The 26,531-nt window shown below is 40.9% G+C and overlaps 1 protein-coding gene across 4 annotated transcripts in view; it reads left to right on the forward strand.

Moving 5' to 3' along the window:
• dnah2 (dynein, axonemal, heavy chain 2) overlaps positions 1–26,531 on the forward strand; it is a 63,811-nt gene that overhangs the window by 36,371 nt on the left and 909 nt on the right. For all 4 annotated transcript variants that reach the window (XM_042400333.1, XM_042400336.1, XM_042400334.1 and 1 more), the window contains 35 exons: positions 722–910; positions 1,245–1,330; positions 1,492–1,622; positions 1,809–1,958; positions 2,727–2,894; positions 3,123–3,283; positions 3,422–3,561; positions 4,869–5,001; positions 5,280–5,419; positions 5,693–5,903; positions 6,030–6,146; positions 6,430–6,571; positions 7,447–7,616; positions 7,802–7,918; positions 8,522–8,686; positions 8,894–9,016; positions 9,197–9,345; positions 9,661–9,727; positions 11,391–11,541; positions 11,662–11,810; positions 11,965–12,098; positions 12,824–12,968; positions 13,242–13,441; positions 13,816–13,942; positions 14,246–14,432; positions 15,050–15,198; positions 15,454–15,637; positions 15,913–16,103; positions 16,233–16,424; positions 16,754–16,938; positions 18,224–18,458; positions 20,127–20,278; positions 21,089–21,203; positions 25,136–25,312; positions 25,716–25,790. In XM_042400333.1, the coding sequence (XP_042256267.1) occupies positions 722–910; positions 1,245–1,330; positions 1,492–1,622; positions 1,809–1,958; positions 2,727–2,894; positions 3,123–3,283; positions 3,422–3,561; positions 4,869–5,001; positions 5,280–5,419; positions 5,693–5,903; positions 6,030–6,146; positions 6,430–6,571; positions 7,447–7,616; positions 7,802–7,918; positions 8,522–8,686; positions 8,894–9,016; positions 9,197–9,345; positions 9,661–9,727; positions 11,391–11,541; positions 11,662–11,810; positions 11,965–12,098; positions 12,824–12,968; positions 13,242–13,441; positions 13,816–13,942; positions 14,246–14,432; positions 15,050–15,198; positions 15,454–15,637; positions 15,913–16,103; positions 16,233–16,424; positions 16,754–16,938; positions 18,224–18,458; positions 20,127–20,278; positions 21,089–21,203; positions 25,136–25,312; positions 25,716–25,790 (5,307 nt within the window). The remainder of the gene's footprint in view (positions 1–721; positions 911–1,244; positions 1,331–1,491; positions 1,623–1,808; positions 1,959–2,726; positions 2,895–3,122; positions 3,284–3,421; positions 3,562–4,868; positions 5,002–5,279; positions 5,420–5,692; positions 5,904–6,029; positions 6,147–6,429; positions 6,572–7,446; positions 7,617–7,801; positions 7,919–8,521; positions 8,687–8,893; positions 9,017–9,196; positions 9,346–9,660; positions 9,728–11,390; positions 11,542–11,661; positions 11,811–11,964; positions 12,099–12,823; positions 12,969–13,241; positions 13,442–13,815; positions 13,943–14,245; positions 14,433–15,049; positions 15,199–15,453; positions 15,638–15,912; positions 16,104–16,232; positions 16,425–16,753; positions 16,939–18,223; positions 18,459–20,126; positions 20,279–21,088; positions 21,204–25,135; positions 25,313–25,715; positions 25,791–26,531) is intronic.

Consider the following 26,531-nt stretch of genomic DNA (forward strand, 5'->3'; position numbering starts at 1 on the left):
TAGTATATAATTCAGCCTTTAATTGTATTTGTTTTTTACATACCTCATTATTTTTGTGATTTATGCTAAGTCACGATGTTAATTATGTCCACTGCAAAATCTAACAAATTCTCTCATTTCTAACACCCAAGAGAATATGAATGATTCAAAGGCTGCCTGCAAATGTTTCCCCCTCTGCTCATTAACCACCTCTCATCTGCCTCCCCTCTCATTTTTTTCTTATTTTATTTTATTAAAATTTTTTGTGTCGCCTTATTAATCACTTCCTCTCCAGATCACTTGTCTCTTTTCAGTGTTTCTCAATTTTCTTGCAGTCGTTCATCTGTGGTGTTGTGCTCCTTTCAACTTCCCCTGCTCCATCTTACCTTTGCCACTTGTCTCCAGCTCTCTCCTTTCTCGCTGCTTGTTTTCATCCCCTCATTTCTTCTCGTACACTTGCCTCTACTCTTTTCCTCTCTACCCTGATTTTGCCACTGCCACAAAAGCACAAAATAAATGCACTTTTGAAAGTGGCTGGAGTCACTTGACACCTGAGTTGCCTCTTGAATATGTGAAGTGGACAACACAAAATGGATTTGTTACACCCCTCAGAAAAATCACATTCTGTTTTTCTTTCTTTTTCTCGACAAGTATGGCTTAGAAATCTGTGTATCTTATTGACATTGCTGTATCATTTACAAGATCTACCAAACTTGAACAGACATGTCCTCTCTGTATGCAGGATTCCCAAATCAGACGAATCTACAGTACTATGATCAACCAGAAGCTACAAGGTTTTAAGGAGGACGTGAAGCCCATTGGAGAGATTCTGACTCAGTCCACTTTAGAACTGTATTATTCTGTTACAGCTCGTTTTCTTCCTACTCCAGCCAAGATACACTACCTCTTCAACCTCAGGGATATCTCCAAGGTGCACACAAGAACACATATAGATTGATACAAGTTAAAAAATAATGCACACACATGCATAAACTACCAAAAAATGTAAGACAATACAACTGGGGCCTGTTTCACAAAGTTCAACTTAGCTGGGCTCTCTATACTTAGCCTAACATTGGTGATCCAGGATAAACAGTTTCACTTGCTACGAGGCAGCAAAGTTTTTTAAGATTAACTTAAGGCTTATTTAACCTGTCTAGTTATACAATTCAGGTATCAATGGTATGGTGAAATCTCTATTACAATACAAAATACTTATCTGCACATTAATATATATTTATTTTTTCCTGTGCCACCCCTTGTAGGTGTTTCAGGGTCTTCTAAGAGCTCACCCAGACTTCCATGATAGTAAAAACAATGTCACTAGGCTGTGGATCCATGAGTGCTTCAGGTAAGGTGTGAGCATGTTAGCATGCTGATGTTAGTCACAGCAGTGCTTTGAACTAGATAGTAAGTACAGCCTCACAGAATCGCTAGCAAACATACAGGCACTTCTGTTGTGTTATCACTGTCTTATATTTGTTGTTAATGTTTTGTTGTTGTTGATTTCAGGGTTTTCTCTGACCGGCTTGTAGATCACAGTGACATGGAGGCCTTTGTTACTTTGCTGTCAGAGAAACTGGGCTCACTCTTCAACCTCACGTTTCACAGCATCTGCCCTAATAAACAGCCTCCAATATTTGGTACATTTATTACAGTACACACACATACATAAACACACACTAATATCAGAGTGTAAAAATGACCTTACAGAAAAGATATTAGATTAGGTGATGAACTGTGATTCAGTGTAAGTAAACTGGTAGATTAATCGCTACACCAGGAGTTATGGATGTGTTCATGTGTGTTTATTTTGGTCTGTGTGTCAGGTGATTTCCTGAGTGAGTCTAGTGTGTATGAGGACCTACTGGACATGAAGAGTCTAAAGAAGTTCATGGAGACCCACCTGGAGGACTACAACCTGACACCTGGCATAGTGCCCATGAGCCTGGTGCTCTTCCGAGACGCCATCGAACACAGTGCGCCTGGAAACACAACATACATCTCCACACACACAAACACACTCAGATTAAACAGACAGCTGTGTTGTCTACTCCTCTCCCAGCACACACTGCAGCAAATTCCCCCGACGGATCAACCCACAGCATCAGTTCCACTGATCCCATTCTGTACCAGGCAATCCAGTACATTACCACAGTCAATCTGATATCCTCATCTGCTGTACTCTGATGTGTCTTTGCTGTGTGCAGTGTTTGCCAGTTTTGTGACTCAGGCCCAGTTTGAGACTCCTTTAAAAAAACACACCATGAGGCATGGCTAAAAGCCAACCTGTAGTTGAAAGAGAGAAGGCCTCTCAGCACCAGGCTCTGCTCTCTACATTCTGCTGTCAATGTGCCACTTTACCACATGCTACTGCAAATCAATAGCACTACATTACTATAGAAATAACATGGATCAACACTACTTTGTACATGGCTGTGTGTATTGTGGGTTTGTATATGTGTGCTGGGATTTCCATGCACTCTGAAGCTCCATTGCGTAGACCAGATTGTACACTAAAGAAAGGTTATAAAAATTGTATGAATGTAGATTCTGTCACATGCAATATACTAGTGTTCTAGCAACTAAGCTTGTATGAAAACAAAGCATCTGTATATTCGTAAGACACTCTCGTCAGCTGTGCAAGTCATCTCTTACAGGGCAATTAGAGGAATACTGGAAATAAAGAATTTCAGATGAATAAGCATATGGTTATAGTTTATGATTTTTTTTTTTTTCCTCCACAGTAACCCGTGTTGTGCGTGTGATCAGTCAGCTTAGGGGCAATATGCTGCTGGTTGGCGTTGGTGGTTCAGGCAGACAGAGTCTGTGTAAGATGGCTGCCTCCATCTGTGAGTACCAGGTATTCCAGGTGGAAGTCACCAAGCAGTACCGCAAGCTGGAGTTCAGAGAAGGTGAGATGTTCATTGATGTTTAAGAGAGAAAGCATGACTGTATCTGATGCCGTCTACTCTGGATGTAACCTTATTGTCTGGAAATTAAAACTGAAACCACTGATTCACCTGACTTTAATTTTTAAAGAATCACCTTTGCCTTTGTACAATCAGTTTCTCTCATCCCCTCTTCAGTCAGCTACATGACACGTATGGCAAAATAAGTGATTTTTCTATCCTTGCTTTTAGACATCAAGAAGCTGTACCGTTTGACTGGTGTGGACAACAAGCCAACAGTCTTCCTATTCAATGACACCCAGATTGTAGACGAGTCCTTCCTAGAGGACATCAACAACATCCTGAGCTCTGGAGAGGTGCCGAACCTCTACAAGCAGGATGAGTTTGTTGAGGTCTGTACTATCTTCTTATCTTTCTGGCCTCCAGTCTGTCTGTCTCTGTCTATTACCAGCATCATTTCCATGTTCTGAAGTTAGTTAAAACCTATTTCCAATTCATATAACATGTATCTGTTCTTTGTCTACCTCTAGGTATGCAATGCCCTGTCAGAGTCTGCCAGGAAGGACAATGTGGTGGAGACTCCTGACTCCTTGTTCCGCTACCTGATAGAGCGAGTCAGGAACAACCTGCACATAGTACTCTGCATGAGCCCAGTGGGAGAGCCCTTCAGGTAGATTCTGACACTGTTCCCTGCAGCACACTGTGTCCAATAAGATATCCTGGTACACAATATGTTCCTGACTCCTCTTGCTACTCCTTTCCTCTGTTGGCACACACAGGCGGATGAAAAGTGGCACGGTATGAATCACACTGTAGTGCTCATAAGCTGAAGAGCTGGAGATTATATCAAAGTATTTTCATTTCATTGTGATTTTATTTTATACACAAGTAATGGCCTTCCCACTATTGTATATTCTGTATTTCCTTTTGATCCATACAAGATCCAGCAGCTGATACACCCAAGTCACCGGTGTCCTAGTATAACCAAAGACACTACGTCAACATGGCTTTTCCACTTAATTTTAATCATGGAACCATTTTAATGATGCAAACAAAGTTAACTGAAATATGGTGGTGGTTCTGCATGTATCAAGTGACTATTACCTACAGGGCCTCTCAGCAGCTCCTCAAAATTACAGTGAGAACAGTGAATCATGCCTCACATTGAATCAACATATTAATGGCCGATTGAGGCTTGGTGTCGAACGAATGAAGTCCAGTAAGCTGGGTGATGCTGTAGCTAAGACCTGAGGCTCGCTGTAATTGGAGTTGACAGGGTCGATGCTGTGGCAGAGAAGGTCAACACACACATGCAGCATGCACACAGAAGGACACACATTTTCTGGTCTTCATTTTATATTTTTCTCTTACCCCTTTCTCACACACATTTCCTCTCCCAAAAAAACACCTCTTATCCCTCTAGCATTGATTCCCTGGTTGTAATTATTGGCACAGGGTAGTGGTCACACATAATGCTGCTAATTGGGCTGACAGGCACCATTATCCAGAGCTAATCATCATTCCCTGGTTGACGATTTGTCCTGGCCCTCTGACCACTAGCTGCTAGCAGGATCCATATCACATTGCAAGAGCTCAGGGAGCCCTACTACACCAATTAAGCAGCTAACCTCGCTGACTCACACTCTGGCCTACTCTGCTGTACCTTACTTCCAAAATGGGTCTGTGAGGAGCTTTTGTGTCATACTGCTTAAAGCTAATGTTCTTTACACAGTGATTTTAAGGTATCTATTTGAAAAGGCAGCCTTTTGGAGCAAAGAACAACATTTCATTGAATGATTTTGAACCATATCCATGGTGCATAATGGCTTAATCATTTTCTTCGATTGTTTGTTCCTAACCAGCTGCCAAATGTACCTGCACTAATTTACAACCCATGTGTCCACAGGGCCATAATGGGGATTGTTATATCCACAGATTACATTTGAATAACATTTATAAATTGTTGTTTGCCAACAGGAACCGCATCCTGCAGTACCCAGCGCTCGTCAACTGTACCACCATTGACTGGTTCTGTGAGTGGCCCAAAGATGCCCTGCTGGAGGTGGCTGAGAGATACTTGGATGGACTAGAGCTGGGCTCCATTGATGGGGTGAGGCATTCATACAGACACACACAATTTTTGCAAAAAGTGTGTTTGCAAAAAGTTTAATATTATGAAAACTCTTGCAGTATGAAAACTGATTTATGAAAAAACGGCAAGTTTTGAAAAAAAAATCTGTGTTACTAATATAACAATTACCACATCAATGAATAAATGGTAAATAATCTGACCCCTGAAGTTGTATTCTAATTGCTTGAGTATCAGATTTGAAACAGGTTTGATTCATCAGATGTGGACATTTCTGCATATGGTTCATAATGTTGTAGATCCAGACGAAGGTGGCCAGTATCTTTGTGACCACACACCAGTCAGTTGCACAGATCTCCCAAAGGATGAAGTTGGAGCTGAGAAGACATAACTACGTGACACCCACCAACTACCTAGAGCTGGTGTCTGGATACAAGAAGTAGGCACCTTAAAATATACTCCCCCCATTGTTATTGCTTATCTTAGGCTTATACTGTAAATGAGGACAAAATGGGCATCCTCTTACAACTAAATAATTATACATTTGACTAATTTTGATTAATAACACCTGTCTGTGTTACAATCACCTTGTCTCTCATCTGATTGAGGGTATATGGATAGAAGTTGTAAAGCCCCTTGAGGTTAATTTGTGATCTGAGCTATATAGATAAAAATTGACTTGACTTGATTGTGTGTGTGTTTGTCCATCCAGGCTGCTGGCAGAGAAACGCAGTGAGTTGGGGGAGCAGGTGAGCAAGCTCCGTAACGGTCTTTTTAAGATCAGTGACACACGGGAGAAGGTGGAGGCCATGTCTGTAGAGCTGGAGGAGGCCAAGAAGCAGGTGGCCGAGTTTCAGAAGCAGTGTACAGAGTACCTGTCCGTCATTGTACAGCAGAAGAAAGAGGCTGACAAGCAGCAGAAGGTAAGCCTTGTGCTGGATAGTAGACACGTTTACATGTACACAAATGATTCATCAGATTACAATAATAGTTTGATCAAGATGTTTACATGGGATTATTGGTTCATGTTTGTGTGTGTTTCCGTTGAGGCGGTGAGTGCTAACAGTGAGAAAATTGGGGCAGAGGAGTTACAGTGCAAAGCCATGGCTGACAATGCACAGAGAGACCTGGATGAAGCCCTGCCTGCCCTAGAAGAGGCAATGAAGGTATATCTATGCACTGTTGTCTGGCTCAGTCCTGGCTGTGCCTCTCTCTCTCTCTCTCTCTGTCTGGGTAATTTTGTCTTTACAGTATGTGTGCAGTTTATTCATTATTATGTCTAGTTGATTAATTTCTTACTTCTCCTCTGCATTCAGACTGTGTAAGCACCCTGTCATTTGAGTGTGAGCTTTCTGTCTGTCTAAATTTTAATTAAATGACTCACAAAAGCAGAATACCCTGCCTTCTTACATCCACACATTATCTGTCCCTTCATATTTTTGCACATAGGCTCTGGAGTCTCTGAATAAGAAGGACATGACGGAGATCAAGTCATATGGCCGTCCCCCAGCACTGGTGGAGACAGTGATGCAGGCTGTTATGACCCTTCAGTGCAAGGAGCCAACCTGGGCGGAAGCCAAGAGACAGCTGGGTGAGAGACAGCAACAGTGCAGAATTTAGGGATGAATTAAGAGTATTGGAAAAATTTGGCAAAGAAACTCCTTAATTTGGAAAAGTCAAGCGAACAGACAGGAAAGATTAACTGGAATGAAGGGGACTATATTATATAGGAGTCCCCTCTGTAATGCCATTGATAAAAATTGCTCTTTCTTTCTGATTACCCTGCTTTTTTTGACTCAACACTTTTGAGTTTTCCTCATTTTTGCCATTATAACAATTGATTGTGATCAAAATTCCTATTAAGTTTATTATAGAGCCTTTATAGCTCTCAGTTTGTAAGGTACAGTCCTCTTCAATTCAATGAGGCAAACAGAAACAGACATACACATTGATGTTCTCAATATTGCCCAATGTGACGTGTTTTGTTTGGTCACCTGGGTATGGTACATAATTGTACTTTTGATGGTACATATAGTGGCACAAAAACTGACTTGCAGGGAATCTCTTCAACAACAACAATAGGGCAGTAGGGCCCTAATTACTCATGAAGCAGTTATTCTGTAACTTTCTCTGCACACACCTTCCACACACACAACAAACTGTATCTGTTTTGTGTTTCTTTGTGGTAAACACCACACTGTTTATATCACTTTTCATAAAGGCTTAGAGCAGATGAAAATTGACTGCAAGTTTTTTTGATTAGATTCTGCTTACAAAAGGATAGATACATTTTTGTATCTATTTTAACAGGTGCTTTACATGAGGACAACACTTCTTTCCTTTTGAGAATCATGAAGCGTAGGAAATCAACCACTGAATCAAACTGAGAGCTACAAAGAAGTAGAACTGAGAAAAAAATGATTTTCATGTTTTCTGATCTGTGTGACTTTGAAATGTTTTTGGCAGGTGAGGCCAACTTCATCAAAACGCTGGTAAACTTTGACAAGGACAATATATCTGACCGTGTGTTGAAGAAGATCGGTCAGTACTGCAGGCAGGTAGACTTCCAGCCAGACATCATCGGCAAAGTATCTCTGGCTGCCAAGTCCCTGTGCATGTGGGTCAGAGCCATGGAGGTAAGAGGGTGTCAGCTAGCTACCAGCACACACACAAATGTACTTTCATACATGCTTACAGTTATGTATAGAGAACAGAAATGCACAAGCACATGGTAGTAGTTTAGTAAGACTGCTATATGTATTTATGAACATAAACATATGAGGCAAAACTAAATTAATGGATGCAACGATTTTTCCTCCAGGTCTATGGGCGTATCTACAGGGTGGTGGAGCCAAAGCGGGCCCAGCTGAATGCTGCCACAGCTCAGCTGGCAGAGAAACAGGCTGCACTGGCTGAGGCCCAGAACAAACTGCGAGAGGTAAGGAGCACAGTGCATCTACAGTAGCAACCAGCCTGATAGATGTTTAGACACTAGTTCAAGTCAAGTAATGTTTACATACAACAGTGGAATTAAAGTCTGATGAAGTTTAAAGAGGTAAAGTGTTGCTTCATGAAAAAAATCCAATAGCAGTTCTTTGCAGGGTTCTGAATTAACATGGAGATTCAGAGACGGGTTTAAATCTTTGCAGTAGAGAAGACCCAACTCCTCTAAGTAGGCAAGAGGAAACACTTAGTGACCCTGTCACTCACGTGTAACAGGAGAAGCAGGGTTCAGCTTATCTCAGGAGAAAATCAGAACCCCTTGTAATTCTTAAAGGGCTGTGATTGCTTTGACATGGTGCCCTATCCACTAAACTCATCATTTGGATTACGTACATCTGAATATCATCAGCGTAAGAGTAGAAATTTATGCCAAAGCTATGAATTAGGTCACAGTGGGGTACACCCACTATTACTGTATTAAACTACTATATATGTGTAAGAAGTTGCAATTCTGATGTTTGTGTGTGCACACATGTACATGTTTGTGTGTGTGTGTGTGTGTGTGTGTGTGTGTGTGTGTGTGTGTGTGTGTGCGCAGGTAGGGGAGAAGCTGGACCAGCTGAAAAAGCAACATGGTGAGAAGTTGGCCATGAAGGAGAGTTTGAGGAAGAAGTCAGATGAAATGGAGGTGAAACTTGACCGAGCTGACAAACTGGTGACTGGACTTGCTGGAGAAAGGGTCCGCTGGGAGGAGAGAGTTGCTGTAGGCCATACTCACGCACGCACACACACACACACACACACACACACACACACACACATAGTACTCAGGCCTAAAAATTTGTCTTTTCAAGTCAGCATCTTTCTATCTTTCTATTGTTTTAATGGGGCAATTCAGTATCAAACAAATCATACAATAAATTACTAGCACATATGTGTACCCTAAATAACCTGGGTGTGTATGCTTCAGGGTCTTGAAGAGAACATGGGATACCTTGTAGGAGACTGTTTGCTAGCAGCATCTTTTCTGTCCTATATGGGCCCCTTCCTTTCCAACTATAGAGATGAGCTGCTTGCCATCTGGATGAAGGAGGTGAGACACACATACACACACACACACACACACACACACACACACACACACATACCACATACAAATACAAATATCCTGGTGTACAGTTCATTAAAATACTTGTAATAAACTTGTAATAATCCCTGTGTTTTATTCATCTCTCTCTCTCTCCCTCTTGCTCTCTGTCCACCCTCTCCTTAGGTACGGGACTTAGAGATCCCATGTTCACCAGGGTTCAGCTTTGCAGTTTTCCTATCTAAGCCTACAGCAGTGAGGGAATGGAACATTCAGGGCCTGCCCTCTGACGCATTCTCCACTGAAAACGGAGTTATTGTCACCCGAGGAAACCGGTCAGAACATTTAGACACAAATTGTTTATTAAATAAGATTAGTTGTAGTCCAGTAAGCACATTAAGTTAAAATGCTCTACAAGTTTGATTTGGTATACTGTGATATTTAGTCTTAAAACGTTTGTTTGAAGATGTTTTTCCATGTTTTTTTACAAGTCTGCTGTCTGTGTTTACTTCCCTTTGTGTATTTCTGCGGTAGGAATGCACTACTTTTGAATTTGTTTTTCTAGGACTTGGTTGCAGACACTGTACAAAACATGTGTTATATACCGTAAATACAAATTGACTTCTTTTATGGCTTTCTGTTTTTTCAAGATGGCCTCTGATGGTGGACCCTCAAGGCCAAGCTTTGAAGTGGATCAAGAATATGGAGATGAAGAGAGTAAGATATGACTCAGCAAGTCCACTAATTAAACCATTCAGATATTACTGTCTATTCTGTCTCCACTGTTGGAGAGTTAGATCAGGGAGATTTGAATTTCTACACAGGAAACACAGAATTGTGTTTCATACCTCAAATTAAGAAAATAAAAAGAGATAAAGAACATCACAAACACCCCCGATTCTTGGTTCTAAGAAGTAGGTTTATCGAGAATTGTCTCAATAAGTTTGCTGAGGAAAACCCTTGTAAACCCCTCAAGAATGGGTCATGCCCTTCCTGGAACAGGCCCAAGGAAAGAAATGCAACTCGTTTTAGGGGAAACATTTTTTTGTTGTCACAAAGTAAGCCATACAGTTTAACATCAACTTCTGCTTTTCTGTATTACCTCCAGTAACCTTTTAATAAACTTTCACTTTATCTCTTTAAAGCAGTTCCAACCTCAGCTTTCAACAGGTCGAGACGGGTAATCGATGTACGTGTAGACTAACAGACCTAACATGAAAACTCTTGTTCAGGCCTTAGTGTCTGAAGGAGAGAAGCTTGTGTCTTGAGATCAACAGAGACATTGCAGTGAGTCCGTTGTGGTCATATTTAAGGAAGGCTTTTGATATTTAGGACATTTACTTTGACCAGATATTAGATGATCCATCAGCAGTGGAGAGCCCGGCAAAAGCTACAAAGAAGATTTTTGGGATTTTTAGGAGATATATATATATATATATATATATCTCCTTCCTGTTTTTGCCAAACTATTGTCTGTCTGAAATTCCGATTTTCCTCCCACGCCACCTCTCCTCTCTCTCCTTTCTTTTCTCTGGCAAATTCCTCATTACAGTGTGTGCTATCTAAACCACTTTGCCCTTTGTGGTCTCTCTGACCTTTCACTTTCTCTCTCTCTCTCACTCTCTCTCTCTCTCTCTCTCTCTCTCTCTCCCTTGAAGTCTTTGTCCTTCGTCATCCCTCCCAGCTCATTCAGCTGCCTGTTCTCAAAGTAGTTACAGTGTGACCTTTATGGACAATTGAACTGAATGTAACTGATGTTTTTAGACATGGCTCTGGCACCACTTTGGTCCAGACTGAAATATCTTGATAACTATTAGATGGATTGCCTTAACATTATCCACAGATGTTTACAGTCTGCATAGAATGAATTATATTCACTTTTGGGGATCCTCTCACTCCAAACCAAAAATATAAACCTGCTGGTGGCACAACAGGAAAAGTCAAATATCTGCACAACTATGGGATTAATTGCTATGAAATTGTGCACAGACATTCATGCCCCCTTCAGGATGAACCCTCCTGACTACTGACATCATCAGGTCAAAACTTCTGTCTGTCCAATGCTTAGTTTATGACTAAAGCCCTCAAAACAAATTACTCTCCCCTCAGCCTCATCTGCATTTTGTTTAGTGCTAATTAACAAATTGAAAACTAAGATTGTAGACATTATACCTGCTAAACATCAACATGCTAGTATTATTAATTGAGCATGTTAGCTTGCTGTTGTGTGAATCAGCTCAAAGCATTGCTGTGCCTAAGTACAGTACAGTACATCTTCCTTCTTATGCTAATTTGTCCATTTAAAGTGATACTTTTTAACATATGCTTTCATTTTTCTCTTTTTGTCCTCTTGCGTGCATGTGTGTGTGCACATGAGCAGGGTCTGAAAGTAGTAGACTTTCAGATGCCAGACTACTTGCGGGTGCTGGAGAACGCCATCCAGTTTGGGAATCCTGTTTTGCTGCAGAATGTCCAGGAGGACTTGGACCCCTCTCTCAACCCAATTCTCAACAAGTCCCTCACACAGATAGGTCAGACACACTCACATACGCAGATTCACAAATTGAAATACCAACTGTTCAAGTTTTCTGAAGTACCGGTAAATGTTCACCTAAATAGGAGGGAGTGTCTGAATCTGTGTTTTTTCCCAGGCGGCAGGCTACTATTGAAGCTGGGTGATAAGGAGGTGGAGTACAATCCAGATTTTCGTTTCTACATCACCACCAAGCTCTCTAATCCCCACTACACCCCAGAGATTTCTACAAAGACCACCATAGTCAACTTCGCCGTCAAGGAGCAGGTCTGAGTGTTAATCTGTTTGTTTGTGGCTTCTGTATGTTTCGGCCCTAGTTCATAATCGCGTACTCGTGTGTATACTAATTTGTGTGCACCTACCCTTTGAGTTTATGAGCCTTAAACCGTGTGTATGTGTGTGTGCTTGTGCCTGCATGCAGGGTCTGGAAGCCCAACTACTGGGTATTGTGGTGCGTAAGGAGCGTCCAGATCTGGAAGAACAGAAAGACTCCTTGGTGATCAGTATTGCTTCTGGCAAGAGAAGCCTGCAGGAGCTGGAGGATGAGATCCTCAGGTTGGTCAGCAGACTGTCTGTCCTGGACATTGTGACATCTCACTTCTGTAATACATATTTTCTTCACAGTGGACAAAAAATCATTTCAAGTGGAATATTAAATTTTTATTACATGGGCTTGTTCACATTGTTTTTTCATTCATTTATCAGCCACTGAGACTAAGCCCTTGCTTGTGTAAAATTCAAGTGCAGGGGAGGCTACAACTATAAAATCACAACTACTATTGCTACGAGTAGTGGAAATAAGCAACCACCTAGTTCTACCCTATCAGGAGACACCTATTAACACCCTTCCCACCAAGTCTCATCTAACAACTTTCTACAGTAGTATTATCTTCAAGATTACAAGCTGTGCATCAGTCAGTCAAGTGCCACCCAGTAGCACAACAGAGCAACAAACACCACACTGTGTATTTACAGCATGTTAGGTAACCCAGATTTCTTAAATGTCATGTAAACAGGGAACAACAACACAGCAAGATTTATGCTGGGAAACACTTTTTTGACAATTCCTTTTAATAATAGCTTATTAGTTATCACCTCACAGCCACTAATAGCAATGGCAAACACATAGCTCATCCTTGTCCAACTATAGTAGTATTTTGTCTTTTAAGTAGATAATGTTTTTTGAATTTGTTTCTTTAATTTTTCAGTCCACAGTGTTATGTTAACTTTATTCATGTAGGGGTTTTTTATGTTGCGTATGCGTGTGTCCACTCCACCAGGCTGCTGAATGAGGCCACTGGCTCACTGCTGGACGACGTGCAGCTGGTGAACACCTTGCAGACATCCAAAGTGACGGCCACTGAGGTTTCAGAGCAGCTGGAGAGCAGCGAACAGACCGAAATCGAGATCGACTCTGCTAGAGAGGTGTGTAGATGAAGGGATTAGTAGAGATGAAGGGATTAGAAGAAAGGGGAATTTGCTGCATTTCACTGGGTCTCGTGATAAATTAAATACTGTCAGGGTTTTGGACCTTAGGTAAGACAAAGTAAACACTTATAAACCATCACTGTGTGGTCTGGAAAGTTGTGATGTGGATTTACTATTAATTACTATTAATATTTAATTAAATAACGGAGATATGTACATTTGTCACTTTGGCATACAGTATGAGTATATAATAGTGTTCTCTCTTAACAGGCCTACCGCCCATGTGCCCAGCGAGCCTCAATCCTCTTCTTCATCCTAAATGACATGGGCCGTATTGACCCAATGTACCAGTTCTCACTGGATTCCTACATTAACCTATTCAACCTCAGCATAGAAAAGAGCAAGCGCAGCCACAAGCTGGAGGAAAGGATTACCAACCTCAACGACTACCATACATATGCAGTATACAAGTAAGCAAGGACACATGAAGAGAGACCTTTTTCATGAATGCAAATTTCAAAAATAAGGTATTGATGGGTAAATTCCAGTTAAATGTAAAAGAAATGTACAAAGAAAGCCGTATGAGCTGCTGTGTAAAACCTGGAAGGCCTTCAAATAAAGTGAAAAAGAACTGTTGTGGTATTATACTGCATTTAAGGTGCTTCACTGAGAATGTAATGTAAACTATACCTCATCATCATATGCCCTTAATGCTACAATAGTGAGCAATTTTGTCCTCGATGAAGAAGTTTATGTCAAGACTTATCAGCTTAAGTGATATAGAATTTTGAGTTTCTGATGTGATCAACCAGAAAAATATAAATCTTTTATAAATCTTTTGCAGATACACATGCCGTGGTCTGTTTGAGGTTCACAAGCTGCTCTTCAGCTTCCAGATGTGTGCCAAAATCCTGGAGGTAGCTGGCAAACTCAACATGGATGAGTACAGCTTCTTCCTCCGAGGAGGACTTGTAAGAAAACAAAGATCACACACACAGATGTCTTGCTTTTGTCTATTTCATTTGGGAGAATCAAATAGTACAAACTTTAATCTTTTACAGGCAGCTTGGGACATAATACCCCAACAGACAGTCCACTGTTTATCTCATTAGGATATAACTTTTATATAACTACCTTTCTTTGCCAGTGAATTTCTCATATCCCTGAGACTGGACTGGTACTGTGGATAATGTGTCAGTTGTTTGACCTTTTCATTGATACACTGATGGAACAAAGGTTTGACTACTGATCGATAAATGTGTATGTGATTCAAGGTACTTGATAAAGAGGATCAGATGGACAACCCTTGTACCAGTTGGCTTGTAGACTCCAGCTGGGACAACATCACAGAGCTGGATAAACTGCCCAACTTCCACGGCATCATGATCTCCTTTGAACAGTATCCCCGAGACTGGAACTTGTGGTTCACCAGCGCTGAGCCAGAGAATGCTACACTCCCAGGTCTGTGTTGTGGAGGAGTTTTATTGTTTTTGTATTTTCATTTTCTTTGGCTCTTTGTTGGTGCTGCAGCAAATTCTTCCAATCAAAGTTGAAGTGAACTCAACTGGGAGTTTAGGGGAGAGTTGGAAAGACAGCCTGTGTGTGCTACTCTGTGTTGACATATCTGAAGTGTTTTGTTTCTGTGAGAATTTCGAACTAGAAAAAGACACCAGTCCCCTGCTGTCTGTGTTATTGTATACCCCCAGTGCTGATGCATGTGTGTCTTCTCCTCTGTTTTTGTTTTTCTGACAAATGAGGATCTATTCATTGTTGATTCATTAAAGAGAATGTGTGGGTCTGCATATGTGTGTGTTTGTGTGTGTCTTCTGCTGCCTGGTTTCATCAGTGGGAATTAGATTTGACAAAGTTTAGCTCATTATGAATATGATCACAGGAGGATTTTGCTGCTGCCAAGACTTTTCCTCTCATTATATTCTTTGTTCATTACCCTTTTAATGTCTTTTTTCACCCTCCTCTATTAATCCACATCATTTTAATCATACATCCACCCCTCTTGTTTCCAAACTGCCCTCCATTAACCCCACGAAATCCTTCTTCTCTGTTGATCCTCCTTCTAGGTGACTGGGAGAATAACTGTAATGAGCTCCAGAAAATGCTGATAGTGCGTTCTCTGCGTCAGGACCGCGTCTCCCTCTGCGTCACCTCCTTCATTGTTAACAACATCGGCTCTCGCTTTGTGGAGCCGCCTGTTCTCGACATGAAGGCTGTGAGTGTCAGCTGTCAATCCTTGTTGATTCTTTCTTGAGTTTTAAACTACATCAAGTTTTATTGAAAGAAATGTTCCATACATATCAGTTGTCTAATTCTATTAGATTTTTGCTCACTTAAACTTTAACAGAATTTCATAAAACCCATCAGAATGTTAATATTATGTGTCACGTGAGTTACACCATGTCGGCCCATCTATTCTCACTGTCTTTCTCCTTCTTTGCTGATTCTACTGTCTCTGTCCCCTCCACAGGTTGTGGAGGAATCCACCAGCAGTACTCCTCTGATCTTTGTTCTGTCTCCTGGGGTGGACCCCACAGGAGCGCTGCTGCAGCTGGCTGAGGCCTCTGGCATGAGCAAACACTTCCACGCTCTGTCTCTGGGCCAGGGACAGGCCCCCATTGCCAAGAGCATGATCGAAGAGGGTGTCAAAAACGGTACAGCACCAACTGCTCTGTCTTTCTTCCTGCTCTTCTGTCTCAGATTCATTCTGTTGTTTAGCAATGTTATTTTTTCCCAGAATTTTCCACCTGTGGAATTCATACTCCACACTCCAAACAAATTGGGGGCAGCATATCACCATGTTTGCCCCTTTCTTTGCTGCTGAACATGCTTTCTTGCCGGGAACGAGTGTTGGTGGTGATAATAGTCACTTTCCAAGAGCTTCAGCCATTGTTGCATTTATTGCAAAGCCCTCTTTTTCTCTGCTCAGGTCACTGGGTCTTCCTCGCCAACTGTCACCTCTCCCTCTCCTGGATGCCTGAGCTGGACAAGCTGGTGGAGCAGCTACAGGTGCAGAAGCCCCACTCAAACTTCAGACTCTGGCTCAGCTCTTCACCACACCCTGAATTTCCTATTACTATCCTGCAGGCCGGCATCAAAATGACCACTGAGCCACCAAAGGTGAAAAATAAGCAGACTTGAGATATCAACTATACAAGCATATTTAAATGATATACATGGCAACAAATGTACATAGAAGTTCTGTTTATATTGTCTTCTATTTGCTCACACAAAACCCTTTGCCCTCAGGGTGTGAAAGCCAACATGAAGCGTCTGTACCAGCTCGTGACAGAGGCTCAGTTCACTCGCTGCTCAAGACCCGTCTTCTACAGGAAGCTGCTCTTCTCCCTTTGCTTCTTTCACAGCATCCTGCTGGAAAGGAAGAAGTTTCTACAGCTGGGCTGGAACATTGTCTATGGCTTCAACGATTCTGACTTTGAGGTTGGCGACGATTACTGAATGATGTCGTGACAATGATCATGATGTGGTTGTTTATGATGGAAATGATTGATTGTTTGGAATTTCTGCGTGGTTGATGTTTGTCATCTATCTGCTCTAAATCACAAATATAGATTTTACTCAAGACTAATTGATAACGACAGTCCAGTTCAAATTCATGAGATTGAATCCTACTTCTTCATTAAAATGCCTTCGTCTCTATTCCATCTCATATTTTTCTAGTTTTTGCAGTAGAGCATTTGGATTTGCCCTTGTCTTGCATTGCAAAGCAAGTCTATTAAGATCATCTTCTTGATGCTCCCATACTGTAGGTGAGTGAGAGTCTGCTGAGTCTGTACCTGGATGAGTATGAGGAGATTCCCTGGGATGCACTGAAGTATCTAATTGCTGGGGTCAACTATGGAGGTCATGTCACAGATGACTGGGACAGACGTCTTCTAACCACATACATCTCTGACTACTTCTGTGACGCTGCCATCAGCCAGCCCTTCTTCAAGTAAGACACTGTAATAAACACACATTTATTTTGCCACAGCTTATTGTATTATTGTGTGTACATATGCTATAATACAATATATGTACTATGACTTCAAATCCACACTGCTTACATTTATTATAATATATACTGTATAGATATAATGACTGATGTATGTAATAACCCCGCTTCTCGCCATGTGTCAGCTGAGATTATATATCACTGAGAATATATATTTATTAAGTTTCAAAAATTGAAATGTATTGCAGACATTATTTTTCCCTTGTGGGTGTACATTGTGACTGCTCTCATCTCTCAGAGGCCATTAAAACTCCCTGCTGAACCTTCTCATGGTAGCAGAGTGCCAGCACCACCAAGTGGACTCCCAGATTGCTACAACCTAAGAGATACTGACACATTGTGGCACCTTATTGACCACTGACAGGAACACTTAGTCCTTGTTTTTTTTGTTTTGTTTTATTACTTGATGTGTAATGACATAATGATACACCCATCCATTCATTTCTAACCAACCACCCTCAAAAGAACAAGGAGATATTTTTGAAAGTATTTTTTTCCTCCTACTGCTCCCACATTCACTGCATCAAAACAAAACAACACAAACTGTACAAATAAACTCTACATATACATATGTTTTATATATATTTCAAGAATAAGTTTTCCAGGACTCCATTAATACAGACAGACTGGCTTTTAGGAAGGTTTTGCTGCTGTGTGTCCCATAGTTAATCGAAACAGGTTCACACAACACTGCAGTGCTACCACTTTAATATAAGATAGAACGATAAAACATTAATTCAATACACTAACACTTGAGTATCTTTTTGTCATTGTAAGGGTTTCGTATTGCTGTACTTTCCTTATTACATCGAAATACATTAGATGAGATGAAAATAATCTCTACAGGGAAATGAGGTCATCGGTCATTTCATTGGCAGTAAGATACAATGAAAATAGAATTGAGAGAACAATACAGCTAATACTGTGTACTGAAAGTTTAAAATGCTGTTTTCCATTAAACAGTATGAAGATGCAATATCTTTGTTGACAGCATCATGTAAATCACTAGCTGTAATTAGATTATTGGGTATACAGATGGAGAATGTACAACATGTCTAGAATAAGCTCAGAAAGTGCCAATGTGCACTGTCAACTATTAACACTGTTAAATTACAGTATAAGTATGTCCAGACCATGCAGAAGATCATTTTCTCTTTTCTGTACCATTGTACTGTGTTATAGTATTAAACATATATGTGTCATGTATCACCTTTCTCCCAATCAGGTTGTCACCTTTAACGTCCTATTACATCCCCCGTGACGGTGCCCAGTCCTTATACAAGGAGTATATCAGCATGCTGCCGCCGACAGAGCACCCTGAAGTGTTTGGCCTGCACCCTAATGCCAATATTGCGAGCCAGATTGCTGAGACCAGGACACTGTTTGACACCCTGCTGTCCCTGCAGCCCCAGGTTTCAAGCCCCACTGCTGCAGGGGCCGGGCCCAGTCGAGAGGACAAGGTGAGGGAGAAGCAATGAGGGAGTAAGGGAGGGCAGAAATGCGTAAGTTGAATGGACATCCACACACTGGCATATGATGAGACCAACAATGTTGAACATTCAGATAATATAACACCACCCCAAATGCTCTGTCACTACAATGTGGCTTGTTTTATCACCTTTAATGTGCCGTACACTTTTTGTTTTCTTTCATTAGATTAGTTCTAACCTATGGCATTTGTATGTTTTTTTCAGCATTCAGGGTAGTAAGAATACAAAGATAAGCAGCTGCCACATTGCTGAGGATACTTTGGCCTGGTTGTTGGATGGTTCTCTGGTCAAAGTTTCAGATTAGGACTGTGTGTTATGGATGAAATCCTTTATCACGCTGTGTATCACAACATCAGTATATATTGTGACATGGTAAATTCTCTGGAAATCCAATTGAAAAGCTGTTTATGGAAAAAATACAAATGTAACCAGACTTATTTGTTTATGTCAAACATTAACTACAGTGTCCTGATACAAGCAGAGATACGGTTTTAAAGGAGTAGCTACCTTGGAATAAACAGTGTGACAGTGAAAGGACCAATAAATCCTGCATGCTGTTGATCACTTGTACTCACTTTATTAACGACATTTCAATCTGCAGACCTTCATCTGGCAAAATTCATGAACGTGATAAACAGTATGTCAAAATCTCTGACTTTTGACCATGTGTATTTACCATGTGTATATACCTCAATCCTATTCTGGATCATACTTTACATTTTAGCAACCTTGTGAAAACCTTGTGGCAAAAACATTCCATGTCTTGATCGTGCTTGTGTGTGTGCTCACTTTCACAGTTCCTCCTCTTCCAGTTTTCTTCCCTCTGGCTTGTAAAGGTCAAACATTTTCCTGCATAGCAGCTTGAAATACTGATCTTCCTTTTTAACCACTGTTCACTTTGTGCCACAAAAAGTCTGTGATTGATATGTATTTGGTATAGCTGTAGTTATCGGCATGATAGTAGGGTCAAAGCCATATCTGTTTGGGTTTGAGGCAGACAGGTCAATACTCTGAAAAATGAATAGTTTCAAAGGCTCTACTCATGAAGCCATATTTAACTAATTGTTATTCCCAGCAATATGCAACATTTGCAGATTGTCATAAATGTAATGAGATACAGATCTGCTTCATGGAGAACACTGCACTGTTGAGTTTTGAGACGGTATCCAAATGGTACCTGTTGATTCTTCAGAGGTGAATCTTTTTGTTACTAGCAGGAGGATTCCTTACTGACTCTTGTCTTCATGCTAATGTTTTTTTTTTTAACAAAGGTTACAATATTTATTTATATACCATAAAACTCAAACTCAAAATGTTAAGGCAGTGTAACACTGCAGAACAGTAACTGGTTGAACTTATTGGTTGAACCAGCATGACTTTGAGCCATGTACAGTTCATCATCCATCTCCTTTTTACTGGTCCTTGTGGTTATGACTGTTTGTGTGTGTGTGTGTGTGTGTGTATTTTGGAAGGAATTGATAAGTGTGTTAAAGCCTGAACTGGCAAATTATCAAATTTTATGCAGGTCCATGATCTGAATCTGCAGGTTTTTTTTACTGCAAACACTTGTGTTCAGTGTCCTTGTGAGTTGAACTGTCTCATAAGGTTTTTCACGGTGCATTTCACATGTTCTCCAAGGTGTTGGACCTGTTGACAGATGTTCGCGGGAAGATCCCAGAATTGATTGACTATGAGGGCACCAGGTCCCTCCTCCAGGACAACCCTTCACCTCTTAATGTGGTCCTGCTGCAAGAGATCCAGAGATACAACTCCCTGCTGGACACCATCATGTATGAACTCGTGTCTGTTTTTGTATGTCAGTGCTTGTTTCTTTGGGTTTGTCTGTCTAAATCTCAGCCTGGCATGTGTGTTATACAGTACCTCTCATACTGCAGTTTCAAAGGTATTTGTACATAGGGCTATGCCATTTGTGTCACGTAGAAATGGTGCAATTTTCAAATGAAGAGAGCTGAAGATTAATAGATAACTCAAATGGTGGTTTACAAAGATAAAACTAACGACATGAATAAACCAGGAAATAGATGAATGGAATTATAGGTAGAAAATAATGTGGGATAGAGAGAGGGAAGCACACTGGAGTAGAGCTAACATTCAGCAGAGGGACAGCATACCTAGGCTTGCTACCTGATTACTTACATTGTTTCTCACCTTCAATGGGGTGGTTAAACCAATCACGCTGGTGTAATTGATTGCAATGTATACATCAAAACAAACCAGTAATTTTCAAGGCAAATCTGCAACACAAGGAGGCACCAGCATCAAAGATGCAAAGAGGCAACAAGCGACGCAAAAACAGGAAGTGGACAAAATGAACTTCATGCAAATGTCTTAAGGCTTGTTGGAACCACAACTCAGGCTAAATAATAGCGCTTGTATTGGTTCCCTCAGAAAACAGTCACAGTCACAGTTCATCACCCAGTCATTGCTGAGTATGTCAAAAACAGTTTGAGGGAGACAGTGTTCCTCTTTGTATCTGTATGTCTGAGTACTGTCAATACTAAATACTACCCTATACATTACGACAAAAGGGGATAAAGGTAAGAGATTTCTTACTCTAACTGTTTATGTTTGTGTACTAGTTCGTCCTTAGTGGAGCTGGAGAAAGGAATCAAAGGCTTAGTGGTGATGTCATCCAGCTTGGAGGAGACCTTCCACTGCATCTATGACGCCCGTGTGCCACCGCTGTGGGAGAAGGTGCCAGACACACACACACACACCACCCACAATAAACCCACACACACCCACACATCTAACATCAAACAAGTTCTTTTGAGGTTACAGAACATATTTATGCTTTAATTAGTGTGATTGCTGTGCAGAAGCAATACTTTTTGTTCTTATTTTAATTCTAAACTAAATACTTAATTTCTCACTTCTAATAATATTTAAATGATGCACATACATCCGTATGCGTGATGCATATTTTTAGACTGCATATGAGATACAGTACACATGCAGAATGAGAGGTGAGACTGCACCTGCTACCTTCCTTTTCTCTCACTTCATGAAGTGGGTAGACACAGACTAGAACACACTTTACTGTACTGAATAATCTAGTATTGACTGAGCATTTCTTTGTGACGGTCACAGGTAGTATTTTAATACAGATAGAAAACTATGTTTATTTTTCTATTACTTAATCTGATTTCATTTACGGTCTTTCTCTGTACAACAAGTACAGTGCTGCCATCTAACAGAGAGCATTCAGAGTTCAGTCATTCAGGACTTTTGTGTATTGATCTTTGTGATTAGGTCTGATCTGCCCAAATCTATTCTGCTCCCTTCAGCCAGTCAAACAGCTGTAGGCCTGTCTCTGTACTGACTCACTGGTCTGTTAGTAAAGGCGTATTTATCCATCACTCTGCCTGGCTGCACAGACACACACTTATTGTTCTCCTCTGTCCAACCACAGACACACACATACACACAGATACACACATGCACACACACATACACACACACACACACACAGAGGGTGATGGGGCTCTGGCAGCATTCCAGCTGTAATTCTGTCCGAACGCTCCATTCTGGCTTCATTATCACTGGACCTCTCTTTACAGTGGAGAGAGAACACAGGGTGCTGTCAGCCTGGGTCAAGGGGCTCGAAAAGATTCTGGCTACAAGTGTGTGTGTGTGTGTGTGTGTGTGTGTGTGTGTCTTTGTGTGAGTGTTGTGTATGAGTCAGTGGAATGTGTGTGTGTGTGTGTGTGTGTCTTTGTGTGTAGTGTATGAGTCAGTGGAATGTGTGTGTGTGAGTGTGTGTGTGCGCGCGCGTGTGTGTGTGTGCGCGTGTGTGTGTGTCCACTGAGTAGGGGTCATTCAGGGCAGTCCGTGTTTATATTCAAGTGTCTGATTCTTATTATGGACTGTGTATTAAAGTATGTATGCAGATGTGTGTGTGTGTGTGTGTGTGTGTGTGTGTGCGTGTATGTGTGTGTGAGTGGCTCTTCATCAGGTGGAGCATACCTTGGTCCTCAGTGGCTGAACAAAGCCAGCGTCTGTGGACTAATTGTAGTGTAATAAGCAAAGTAAACCTTCCAAGGCCTGCTCCACTTTCCTAAAAAGACCCTGAGCTCATTGTGCTCTAGCCAGAGGCTTATTACTGCTAGATGTATTGTATGTGCATGTGTGTGTGTATGTGTGTGTGTGGATCTATTTCCTTTTATAGGAGTATTGGACAACTATTAGGTCTGCTGCCTCCAGCTGAGCTTCTCTATTCTACTGGCCACTTGTAAACTAGACAACTCTCTCTCGCTTTCTCTTTTTTCAGTCTCATTCTATTTCTGGCAGCCACCCATCTCCTCTCATTCACTTTGTCTTGCTCTCTTTTTCTCTCAAGTTGCATACTTTGGTTCACTCAGTATTTATTTTGTCTCCCTCACTCTGCATCTCATTCCCTTTATATCTTCTATCTTATGCTCCATCCTTTCTGACCTCTCTTTTCTCTCTATATTTTCAGCCTCATCTGGTCCAGGCAGCAACAGCATCCCTTCATAGACTTGCTGTCGTCCTTATTCACAGACTCGTGGCTTTAATTTTGACCTGCCTGCTTCTCTGTCTTCGGCCATTTTCTATCTGATTTCTTCATGAGTGTGTGTGAGTGTTTTGTGGCTGTACAGCATAGGTGAATGTACGAGATTTCCAAGAGATCTGCTATATGAATGTAGAGAGGTTATGCATGTGTCACTGTATGCAGAGTCGGTATGGACAGTCCCCTCTGGATGGCAAACGTTCAAAAATGCTTTCATCCTCCTAGACCACATAAGTGTGTACATGTGTGTGTCTTTGTGCTCAAATGTCCATATGTTTGTTTTTATTAGGGCTTGGTTTGTTAGGTTGTGTATATTAGTCTAAATTGTTGGTTGCTCTCCAGGCCTTTAGCCCAGGCTGTGCACCCACCTAGCTTGTGTCTGCATATGAGTGTCAGGCACATTATGGAAACAAACAACAGTAAGCATAAAATATAAACACGAATTTGCACGAGATAAAATCATTTTTGACAACCTTCCAACAAAAGTAAGATGTGAAAAGTAATTCAAAACAAAACACCCAGTCTGTCTGCCTGATTTGCACAGGCATGAATCCCACTCACTTAACCTCCAGCCAAGAAGATCAGAATCACAATCAGAAATACTTCATTGATCCCCAGGGGAAATCGGGTCATGTTACTGTTGCTCACATTCTAGAATAGAAAAATATGTATAGCATAGAGAAACTATAAGAAAAATAAAATATGTGTATTATACTACAATATATAACAACGGTGTAAATAATAATGCAGGGAAATGGGATCTATAAATGTGTTAAAATGTAAGAATAGTGTAAATAAGAAATATTAGTTGAAATATACAAGTTATATGCAAGAAACATAAGGATAAGGGTATAAAGATAGATATACAGGATCTGCTGTGGTTAAAAGTTCATAATTAGGTTTAATACCAGGCTAGATATCACCAGGCCAGCCCCAAAAGATGGTTCTCTTTAACAAGAGAATGGTGATATGTACGTCAGTTTCGATGTGATGAAGGCAAGGCACAAATAATATCCTCTGTAGTACTAAAACTCAGAATAGATCTAGTTTTATCAGTATTCTTGAGTTAAACACTGAAATGACAGATGGAAACTCAATGAACTTACAATTCTCCCCCTGCAATAGTTGTTTTTTTTTCTTTTTGGCTGTGACAGAGGACCACTGTAGACCCACTGGCAGATTAATGGCAGTGCTCCATGGCACCTTACATTAAGGCAGTGCTTAAATCAGACAAAGCAGGAAACACATAATCATGTGTTAATATTAGCTATCCATTTTAAAAGCAGAGGCTTCACAGTTAAACTTATGACAGGTGTTGTAATCTGCAGCACCTTGCTCCCATGCTGTTAAGATTTATTATTTGCTCTCCTAAAGTGTAGAGAACTGCAGGGACTGTGTGTGCCAGCAGTTCTGCTCGGGACTGTCAGTGTAATTGCTGTTTTTAACAAGGACATTTGTGAATCTGCTAGCTGACTGACAGAAAATGTGTTAGTGATTTTGTGAGGATGTCCTTGCTTTGGTATATGAACAGCAAATACATTTGTATTTTTAACTTTTAGATAATGTTTGCAGTTTTAGCTTTTGGCTCTGTAAAGCTGTAAATGGCATCTCATTATTTTAATGTATAATAGATTAACTGATAATGGAAATGATTGTTACCTACAACCTGGAAACAAATGTGTAGAAATTCACAATATGTTATATCCTTTACTTTTGTGTGCTAGAAAATAAAACTAGATATGATTGCTCACATTAATTGTTACATACATTATCCTTCAGAGCCTGCAGACGTGTTTGTATTACTGTAGATTCCAATGAATCATCTGTGTTTCCATACAAATCATGTCTATTGATTACATAATATAAAATCAACCAAAACAGCAGAAGTTGTATTATCAAGAGGATTTAACCATAACTAAGTCCACACTTTATTTGTGAATTTCCACACAATTATGACTCCCTCACCCCTCCTGCATCCCTCTACATGTGTTGATAAGATCTACAGCTGTCATCAGCTGGGAGCATGAAATGACTGTAATTTTTCCATGCATTTCTCTTTCACACTCTCCCTTGCGTCACTCTCTCTGTCCACTAGGCGTACCCCTCTCTGAAGCCCCTGGCAGCATGGACCAGGGATCTTTGCCAGCGAGTCGATCAGTTTGCACACTGGGCAGAGACGGCCCAGCCCCCCAACTTGTTCTGGCTCTCTGGCTTCACCTTCCCCAACGGTTTCCTCACTGCTGTGCTGCAGTCCTCTGCTCGACAACACAACGTGAGAGTTCACACGATCTCATGCACACAGGCATAGAGACAGTTACACAGTGAAACAGCACATTAGGAAACACCGCTTGTTTTATCTCATCTTATTGATGGTCATATATTTTCAATGACGATTAAAAGATTGATTGAAGAACAGCTACAGTGATACATACAAAAAAACACACTTGTTGAGGCAGGCACACACAGACATGAGAACAACAATTTCAGCACATTTTAAATTACATACAGAAACTATTAATTTATCTAACAGATGTCAGTTATATTGTATATTTGGTAAAACAAATTCTAATATGCTCCATTGAAATGAATAGAAATGTCCCTGTTTGGCGTTTAGTTGAGTAATAGTAACATCTTGTCCATCCAACAGTTAACATTGTGTTAATCTGTTCTTGCAGATATCAGTGGACACGCTGTCCTGGGAATTTATAGTGTCAACTGTAGATGACAGCAACCTCCTCTACCCGCCCAAGGTGACTCCGTACACATAATCCTACCATCAGACCAGTTTTTCTGAGTCATTAGCTTTCAGCTGTCATCACCATTTTCCATCACATTTTTCATTTCTACCCAAACATTGACTCAGTGTGTTTTTTTTTCTAAAAAACTTATTTTCATTCAAAGCAGCACACCACTTTGTGCCTCTCTCTTCCCATTTCTCAAATTCACTCTCGCATTTTAATGTTTTTATGAAGCAAGTTTACCATCCAAATTTTGACAGTAAGGGAAAGTGCTCATTTGTCTTGTTACTCCCACTCCAAAATCGCTGTCATTGTAACTCTTCATTTCTCACTCACCCTTAATCTTATTTTATTCCCCTCTGCATCAACTATTCTGTGCCTCCCCCTTTCCCATTTTCCCTCATCCTGCTATTACAAAACCATTGCACACTTCCAGCCCTTCCTGTCTTTTGTGCTCCTTCACTCTTGCTTCTTTTTAGCTCTCTGACTCTGTTTCCTTCTGTGCAAACTGTTTCTTTCCTTTCACACCACTCTCTCCTTTCCTCTGTCATTTTCCTTCCCTCTTTCTTCCTATGTCTTTTCTCTCTTCCCTCCTCTAGCCCCTCATCTCACCATTTTTTGCCCCTTCTCTTCCCTTACTCTCTCCCTCGTGACCCACCAGTCTCCTCTCCCTTCCACCTCTCCCACTCTTTTTCTTCCTCTCCTATTCCCTTCCTCCTATCCTCTTTTTTTCTAACTTTCTCTTTGCCTCTT

This window comes from Thunnus maccoyii, chromosome 22 (assembly GCF_910596095.1).
Source record: "Thunnus maccoyii chromosome 22, fThuMac1.1, whole genome shotgun sequence".
Classification (NCBI taxonomy): Eukaryota; Metazoa; Chordata; class Actinopteri; order Scombriformes; family Scombridae; genus Thunnus; species Thunnus maccoyii.